This window comes from Pantherophis guttatus, chromosome 4 (assembly GCF_059756535.1).
Source record: "Pantherophis guttatus breed Tessera chromosome 4, ASM5975653v1, whole genome shotgun sequence".
Classification (NCBI taxonomy): Eukaryota; Metazoa; Chordata; class Lepidosauria; order Squamata; family Colubridae; genus Pantherophis; species Pantherophis guttatus.
Window position 1 is genome coordinate 21,936,150 of NC_142066.1, and position 9,928 is coordinate 21,946,077.

The 9,928-nt window shown below is 41.5% G+C and overlaps 1 protein-coding gene across 1 annotated transcript; it reads left to right on the forward strand.

The window, feature by feature from the left end:
- LOC117662205 (olfactory receptor 2D2-like) lies at nucleotides 1–945 on the forward strand. Its single transcript, XM_034411521.2, has one exon. The coding sequence runs from the start codon at nucleotides 1–3 to the stop codon at nucleotides 943–945; it is 945 nt and encodes a 314-aa protein (XP_034267412.2).
- Nucleotides 946–9,928: the final 8,983 nt, after the last annotated feature.

The following is a 9,928-nucleotide window of genomic DNA, read 5'->3' on the forward strand; positions in this document are numbered from 1 at the left end:
ATGGGCACTGAGAACTTCACTTCAGAAACAGGATTCATCCTCTTGGGACTCACATCTAATCGAAATCAATGCATTGTGCTATTTGTGGTCTTCCTAATAATGTACTTGCTCACAGTTTTGGGTAACATGCTGATCATCATATTGGTACACATGGATGCTCAATTGCACACACCTATGTACTTCTTTCTCAGCCATCTGGCAAGCCTGGACATAGCTTATGTCACTTGCTCTTTGCCTCAGACTTTAGCCCACCTCTTGGCTGGAAATGGAGTGCTTTCCTTGACACGTTGCATGCTGCAGGGTTCCAGTGGATTGTTCACGGGCAGTACCGAATGTTTGCTGTTGGGTGTCATGGCTTATGATCGCTACTTGGCCATATGCAACCCTTTGAGATATGTCTCTGCCATGGATAGGAAGCACCAACATCTCCTTGCAACATCCTGCTGGATCATAGGTGGTGTCTTCTCCATGGTCAATGTTGTTTTCATCTTTCGTCATTCCTTCTGTGGTTCCTATTACATTAACCATTTTATGTGTGAGCTGCAATTTTTGCTAGACCTTGCATGTGGTGATGTAAAACTAACCAAAGCCATACTTAATGGTCTATCAGCATTTATGATACTGATCCCCTTTTCAGTTATCTTGTGTTCTTATAGTTGCATCCTGTATTCGGTTTTTCAAATGCAGTCAGTTGCGGGACGTTATAAGGTTTTCTCCACCTGTGGCTCCCACCTTGCTGTGGTCACCTTGTTCTATGGAACTGTCATCTCTATATACATAACCCCCCGTTCAAGCTCATCTCCTGATAAGAACAAAAAGATTGCAGTTCTGTATCTTGTGGTCACTCCCCTGCTTAACCCCATCATTTATACTTTGAGGAATAAGGATATCCACAGGGCTGTGATCAAAGTGTTGAAAAGAAGGAACTTTGAAGAAAAACCATGAAGATTCTTATCTTGTTGAATTAATCTCTTTTGACTCAAAGCCTATTCCTTGAAATCGTTATCAATGCTTCACTAGTATAATTCAGCTGTTTATTTCTGAAAAGTTTTCTGAAACATCAGACATGATTATCAATTGACTGGAATGCTATTTAACTCTGATGTCCCTACTTTCTTCAAAGAAAATCTTAGAACAAAAAACTAAGAAAGCTTTTAATTACTGAAAAGCTATTGCAGAAAAGCTACTACAGAATGTTTAGTACTTTGAAAGGGTAAGAAAATGGAACAATATTAAGAAAAATTTCCAGACAGATGTTCTTAATTTGGTTGAAACTCACAATAAAATGACATAGCAGTGCATATATTGTACCTTTTTCATCACTCAATGCAATCTAATGCTAATATAACAGTTTAAAATTGTAGGTCTACACTTTTTCAGCTATAATAATGTTGTATTATTAATTTATGCTACTTAACATATGATGAAAATGTTGTTTGTGAAAGATTATCCTGGGAAATTCTGAATGGGAGTTACAATAGGGGTTGTTGAAACCTATGTCTAAAATCAATAGCAGTTTAACTCTGGAAATGAAAAAAGATAATGACAAAGAAGTTGAGGAAGATTTATAACCAAATTCTCCCCCCCCCCCAAATTTTATAACAGTTTATTAGATTACAGAATAAAATATAAAAGCAAATAGGAGGACACAGTGTAAAGGGGAAGGAGAAACTGACTTCCAACTCCCTCTGTTGCAGTAGAATAAAGTATTACCATCGAACCTCAACTTTTTACTTTTCCGTAATTGTACAGTAGTGGCCAAAATTGTGGAAACCTTTTGGGAAAAGTGTATTTTCTAAAACTAGCTAATAACACCATTTTTTTTTTTTTTTGGAGTAGTACCATAAAATTTTATATCAATGGAAAGATCATTTAATCAAGAATCTAATGCAATAACTTTTATGAAGGATTTGCTATTAGAATAGCAGTTACAGTATAAAGAAGAAAAGTGAAACACTTAGAAAAAATGAGATATACGAAAATTGTCACGTTAGTTAATACATAGTTGGGAACCTTTAGCATGTATTACGGCCTTACAACGTCTTCCCATGGAGTGAACCAAGTCTTTTAGTTCTGCAGCTGTTTTAATGTGAAACCAAGATTGAATAATTGTTTCTATTAACTGGGTTTTACTGCTGGGTGGCTTCTGACTAACAAGTTTCTTTAGTCAGCTCCATAGATTTTCAATTGGAGCCCTGGTAGCGCAGCAGACTAAAGTGCTGTTATTAACATCAGCTGCCTGCAATTACTGCAAGTTCAAATCTCACCAGGCTCAAGGTTGACTCAGCCTTCCTTCCTTTCTAAGGTAGATAAAATGAGGACCCAGATTGTGGGGGCAATAAGCTGACTTTGTATAAAATATACAAAAGTATGAAGGCTATTGCTTAACGCTTTGTAAGCATCTCCAGAGAAGGGCGGCATATAAATCAAATAAAAAAAAAATGGGTTAAGGTCTGGGCTATTCCCAGGTCATTCCAGCAGTGGAATATGATTATCTTGAAACTCAAAAAAAAAAAAAAAGTGGTGTTATTAGCCATCAAACCTCAAAAATACAGTTTTCCCAAAACTTTTCCACAATTTTAGTCACTACTGTATAAACTAGCCATTTCTAGAACAAGAAATGAATCAAGTCAGTAAAACCCAAAATCAAAGTTTCATTTTTTTCCCACCTCAAGCAGAAAGTCCAGAAGCGGTTTCCATGTAACAACAAAAGTACTTCTATTCTTTTCTTGGATCAAAGCGGTCAATTTAACCATTTCTGCTAATCCATCAGCTTCTGTAGCCATTCGTCCATGGTGGAAATCAATATATATATATACATATACATATACATATACATATACATATACATATACATATACATATACATATACATATACATACATACATACATACATACATACATACATACATACATATATATATAAAAAATCAAAGTTCCACTTTTTTCCAAGTCTTTTTCCATTAAATCAAAAAAAAAAGTTTCTAGTTTCATCTTTATCTTTACTTTAAGAATATGCTGTATTAAAATATGAATCCTACTCCAATATTCAACCACACAAAAAATTAACAACACTGTCCTGAAATATAATATAAAAGATACACTCACACAATTTGCTGTGTCAGCTCGTAGACATATACCTCTGCAATTAAAACCTTTGTATGCCCAAAATGTAAGATATAAATTGGAACCATCTAAAACTCAAGCAGTTACAATAGTTCATAAAGGCCCACTCGTCTCATCTTCTTCACTGAAGGAGATTTTAGAATTCATCTTCTAAATCTTCTGCTTCCTGACATTCTCAATCAGGGATCTTCCCAAATTTATGGAAAGTTTTTGCTGTCCAGTATCAGAGGCAGAACATTGCAAGACAATATGGCTGGAGCAGGGAGGCTGGCATGTTAAGGGAAATGGATGGGAAATTGGAGGACTAACTTCTTCTATCAGCATCTCTGTACTTCATTGAGTCTGTTGAAATGTGAATTTTGAGATGGAAGGAGACTTTGAACTTTTCCTGTCCACTATTAAAAGCAAGAAATCCAAAGTATATTCCATAGCAGCAATCCAGTTTGTGTTAATCAATCTATAACAAAGAAGAATCCATTACTTTCTGGAGCAGGAATTGCTTTCCATCCAAGTCTAACAGGGAGGAGAAATCTTTGGAGGTTGGAAAGATGATGCTGTGTTTCTATGGCTTATTCTATCCTATTTGTAATTTCCAAAGAGCTTAAGCTTTGATGATGTCCCTTTTCTCAATCGATAGCCTGTAGAAATATATAATAAAGTGATTTATTTATTTATTTTGGTATGCATTATGCAGACTTCCTTCATCCTAACTTGAACAGTAGCTGGGATGGAGTCCTTTGACTGATATAATGTATATGCAAGAAAACAAAATAATGTTATGTTGTATATTGTAAATATTTGTATTGTAAACTGCCCAGTTACCTTAAGGCCTTAGGCTAAGATGTGTGGTCAAGAAATTTAATAAAATAAATAAATAAAATAAACATTTTTTATGATTGTGTTTTTATAGTTTAAAATATTTTTTTATTTCTTTTTTTTAAAAAATACTTGACTTTGACTAAATGCTGGACAAAGACCATGGTATTTTAAAATGATATTTATCTTATATAAACGCAAAGTTATTAAAAGAATCTAACAAGTCAAGACATCAGCAACTTTTGTACATCCTGTGGTAAATATAAAAAATATTGGCCTATTATGTTTTGCAAAAAGGGTTATTTAATCCCAAATTGAATTAAAGGTAACTTAATTTAAATTTAAATTTAATTTAAAGGTAATAAAAAAGATGTTGAGACTCTAGAAAAAGTGCAGAGAATAGTAAACAGGATGATTAGAGGACTGGAGACTAAAACAAACAAAGAACGGTTACAGGAACTGGGCATGGCTATTCTAGAGAAGAGAAGGACCAGGGGAGACACGATAGCAGTGTTCTAATATTTGTGCGGCTCCCACAGAGAGGAGGGGGTCAAGCTATTTTCCAAAGCACCTGAAGGCCAGACAAGGAATAATGGGTGGAAACTAAACAAGGAGAGATTCAACCTGGAAATAAGGAAAAATTTTCTGACAGTGAGAACAATCAACCAATGGAACAGACGTTGCCTTTGGAAGTCTCACTGGAGACTTTCAAGAAGAGATTGAACTGCCATTTGTCAGAAATGGTGTAGGGTCTCCTGCTTGGTGGGGGTTGGACAAAATGACTTACAAGGTCCCTTCCAACTCTGTTAATCTGTATCTAATCTGTATCTGTATCTATATTTAACTTTTCTGGTACATCACGTAAAATCATTTCTCTTTCTTTGTTTCAGATTACAGGAGTTTTGGCTAAGGAACAACTTTTGAATATAAATCTTTGGAAATTTGCTATGAAATTTGCTATGAATACTTTGACAAGAGATCAAAATCAGAGGTGGGTTTCAGCAGGTTCTGACCAGTTCTAGAGAATCAGTAGCAGAAATTTTGAGTAGTTTGGAGAACCGGTAGTAAAAATTCTGACTGGCCCTGCCCCCATCTATTCTCTGTCTCCCAAGTCCCAGCTGATTGGGAGGAAATGGGGATTTTGCAGTAACCTTCCCCTGGTTTGGGGTGGGAATGGAGATTTTACAGTATCCTTCCCCTGCTACGCCCACTAAGCCACGCTCACCAAGCCATATCCACAGAACCAGTAATAAAAAAATTAGAAACCCACCACTGATCAGAATGTTATTTGCATCAGCCAAGGTAATAATTTGATTGACAATATAGGTATCTGTGAAGTTTGAGGATTTTTTGAGCTTCAAAAACTACAGTTAAAAGTTCTCAAATAATATTGAGGAAATATTGTCAGGTTAAAATTTTCTGCCCAGTATATTAAGTAAAACTGGAATTCTGGGATCCTTTGTATTGCCAAGCAACTGAAAAGCAACTCCTTTCACAGTTCAACAACAGGGAGTACCTAAAAAGCACCACGTAGAATGTTCCTCCAACCCCTCCTAATCAACCCTCTGAAGAGTAAAATGGGTGAGAATAAGGAATAGTAGAACTTATAGGCATGAACTTCTTATTTCTTAGGGCTGCCTCTTTCTCCATGGCTTATTATTTATTCTGGAACATCTAATAATTATTAATCAATGGTACTCTAGATGTCTTGCCTTCCAAAAGTGTGACTTCATCAAGCTCTAATCATTATGGTGTGGAATCTCCAGCTAGACAGGAGGGAGAGGTCAAGAGGGGCCCAAGTTTAGAATTGTTGCATTGCAATGAGCAGCACAAGCCGGTCCCTCCCCCAGAATCCTTGAAGTCTTAATGAGTCTTTCCCAAGGGAATTCAGCCATTGTGATCTTGTAACATGATTGTATAGCAATAAAATTTCTATTTTATTTCTATTTTTCTGAGGGACATCTCATGAAAATGAAAAAAATCATCTTAGTGTGACTGAACGTTTAGTAACAGACATATATTTTCCCTCCTATTTACTCTACATTACCAGGAAAATCACTCTAAATCGTCATATTTGATTTAGGTAAATATAATATCAGAAGCCCAACATTTGTCCATATCTATAAATAAATAAAGCCCCCCTCATCTGTGATCTTATATTGGAGGGAGGTGCGGACCTGGCAGGTATTACGGAGACCTGGTTGGACCAAGAGGGGGGGGTCCCCCTCGTTGAAATGTGCCCACTAGGTTTTCGTGCATTTCATCAGCCAAGGGCCCAGGGGAGGGGTGGGGGAGTGGCGGTGATTATTAGGGAGAGTCTTTGTCCGAGGGAGACCACTGTTCCTCAGATAGCCGGATGTGAGTCCCTCTTTGTGAAGTGGGGTGCAGATGGGTTTGCTGACTGCGTACCTGGCTCCCTGCCACGTGGCAGCGACCCTACCCAAGCTACTCGACATCATCGCCGGGGTGGCGGTGGATACCCCCAGACTTGTTGTCATGGGGGATTTCAACCTTCCATCCGCGGGTGAGACGTCAGAGGTGGCTCGGGAGTTCATGGCTTCCATGACGGCCATGGACCTGACCCAGTTAGTTCAAGGCCCCACTCACATAGGAGGACACACTCTGGACTTGATTTTCATCTCTGGTCAGTGGTTGAATGATCTTGGTAGAGGGGACTTAGACATTAAACCCTTGTCATGGACAGATCATTCACTCCTTCACTTGGACTTTCCTACCGCTTCCCCCTGCCGCAGGGAGACGGAACTGACTAAATGGTTCCGTCCCAGGCGCCTGATGGATCCAGAAAGGTTCCTGATGGAGCTTGGGCCATTTCCTGAGACTCTGACACACGATTCGACTGAAGAGCTGGTGGCCGCCTGGGAGAGTGCAGCCGCCGGAGCTTTGGATCGTGTCGTGCCTTTGCGGCCTCTGACCCGATGCCGATCTCAATTGGCTCCTTGGTTCTCTGAGGAGCTGAGAGAGATGAAGCGTTGGAAAAGATGCCTAGAGAGCATTTGGAGGACTAGTCATTCTGATTCCGACCGGACACAGGTGAGGTCTTATATCAAGACCTACCTAGTGGCGATAAAAGCGGCAAAATCTAACCATTTTTCCGCTCTTATCGCATCTGCAGAGAACCGCCCAGCCGCCCTGTTTAGGGTGACCCACTCCCTTCTTCGGGGGGGAGTGCGGGAGGATCCCTTGCAGGGTCGAGCTGAGGATTTTGTGCAATTCCTGCACGATAAAGTCGCTCGGATTCGGGAAGGCTTGGACTCCGACTGGGTGAGTCCGGGGGAGGAGATGAGGGTAGGTCTTGAGAATGTTATCTGGGAGGAGTTTGATCCTGTGGCTCCCGAGGATGTGGACAGGGTTCTGGGTAGGATTAGTGCTGCCACATGTTTATTGGACCCGTGTCCCTCCTGGTTGGTACTGGCCTCCCGGGAAGTTACACGAGGCTGGCTCCAGGGGATTATAACTGCTTCTCTGAGTGAGGATGCCTTTCCCGCCGCCTTGAAAGAGGCGGTGGTGAGGCCCCTCCTCAAGAAGCCTTCCCTGGACCCGGCTGAATTAGTTAACTATCGTCCGGTCTCCAACCTTCGTTTTGTGGCGAAGGTTGTTGAGAATGTGGTGGCACGACAACTGCCCAGGCACCTGGATGAAGCTATCTATCTAGACCCGTACCAGTCAGGCTTCAGGCAGGGGCACAGCACAGAAACGGCATTGGTCGCGTTGGTGGATGATCTCTGGAGGGCCCGGGATAGGGGTTGCTCCTCTGTCCTAGTCCTATTAGATCTCTCAGCGGCTTTTGATACCATCGACCATGGTATCATGCTGCAGCGGTTGAAGGGGTTAGAAGTAGGGGGCACCGTTTTGCGGTGGTTCTCTTCCTTCCTCTCCGGCCGCTCGCAGTTCGTGTTGGCAGGGGGACAGAGGTCAACCTCGAGGCATCTCGCATGGGGAGTGCCACAAGGGTCAGTCCTCTCGCCTCTTCTGTTCAACATTTATGTGAAGCCGCTGGGTGAGATCATCTGTGGTTTTGGGGTGAAGTGTCACCTGTACGCTGATGATACTCAGCTGTACATCTCCACCCCAGACCACCCCAACAATGCCCTTGATGTGATGTCTCTCTGCCTGGAGGCCATGCGGGTCTGGATGGGGAGGAACAGGCTCAGACTCAACCCTTCCAAGACCGAGTGGCTGTGGCTACCGGCGTCCCGATATAGTCAGCAGGTGCCATCGCTGACTATTGGGGGTGAATCTTTGCCCCCCACAGAGAGGGCTTGCAATCTGGGTGTCCTCCTGGACGCACGGCTGTCTTTAGAAGAGCATATGATGGCCGTGGCCAGGGGGGCCTTTTATCAGGTTCGCCTGATCTGCCAGTTGCAGTCCTTTCTGGACCGGGACGCCTTGCGCACGGTCACTCATGCCCTTGTCACCTCCCGGCTGGACTATTGTAATGCTCTCTACATGGGGCTCCCCTTGAAGAGCACTCGGAGGCTCCAGGTGGTCCAGAATGCGGCCGCGCGGGTGGTTATGGGCGCACCTCGTTGTGCCCACGTGACACCCCTCCTGCGCGAGCTGCACTGGCTCCCAGTGGTCTTCCGGGTGCGATTCAAGGAGTTGGTTACCACCTTTAAAGCGCTCCATGGCCCAGGACTCGGATACCTTCGAGACCGTCTTCTGCCACCAATAGCCTCCCACCGACCAGTCCGTTCCCACAGAGAGGGTCTCCTCACGGTGCCATCAGCCAAGTTATGTCGGCTGGCGACACTCAGGTGGAGGGCCTTCTCTGTGGGAGCCGCAACCCTGTGGAATGAACTGCCCCCGGAAATACATAAGATCTCCGACCTCCGGGTGTTCCGCTGCGCACTGAAGACCCTGTTGTTCCACCAGGCAGGGCTGTCAATATAATAATTTTAAATTGGGGTATTTTAATTTTTGGGGTTTTAAATCGGCCAAATCTATTTAATTATTTTAATTTTTAATTATTGTTGTGTCTTGTGTTTTTAAATTGGCTGTACACCGCCCTGAGTCCTTCGGGAGAAGGGCGGTATAGAAATAAAATTATTATTATTATTATTATTATTATTATTATTATTATTATTATTATTATTATTATTATTATTATTATTATCTGTATTCCCCTCTTAATTAATGTTGTTAATTTTGAATTTCAAAAACTTTTCATCATCCATATTTACTTGGAAACCATCTCATAGCAACCCCAAAGATTTAACACAAATTGATTAGGTGAAGATTTATTTTCTTTAAACCCTATAACATTAATTAAGAGGTTTAAACAAAGAGCAAAACATTTATAATGATTTACTGAAAAGGATCAAGGGGAAATGAATAATTTCCATTGTAGATCTCTAGTCAATGAAAGCTCTTCTTATGATATAGAAGGAGGATAACATGTTCCCACTTCTCTTCAGGTCCTAAATAATTGCTTCATTAAGGTAATCTGTTGACAATGTCTTTGGTACTGTTCTGTACTAATCAAAAGGTAGAATCCAGATAGATGCATTGTCAATCAAGATTTCGCAGCTGACAGTGGATATACAGATTTTTCTTCCTCTTCTCTATCAGTGTTTTGCATTTAAACTCATTGTTATCTCTGCTCTGTAGGCAGAATGCCAAGATGGGCGCTGAGAACTTCACTTCAGAAACTGGGTTCATCCTTTTGGGGCTCACCTCACATCGAAATCAAGGCTATTTGTGGTCTTCCTAATAATGTACTTGCTCACAGTTTTGGGTAACCTGCTAATCATCATATTGGTACACATGGATGCTCAACTGAACACACCTATGTACTTCTTTCTCAGCCATCTGGCAAGCCTGGACATAGTGTATGTCACTTGCTCTTTGCCTCAGACTTTAGCCCACCTCGTGGTTGGAAAAGGAGTGGTTTCCTCGATAGATTGCATCTTATAGGGGGGCACTGCTCTGAGCTTGGCCTGTACTGAATGCTTGCTGTTGGGTGTC

Excerpts from the sequence above, each read along its gene's own strand:
- LOC117662205 (XM_034411521.2), top strand. The coding sequence starts at position 1 with ATGGGCACTGAGAACTTCACTTCAGAAACAGGATTCATCCTCTTGGGA.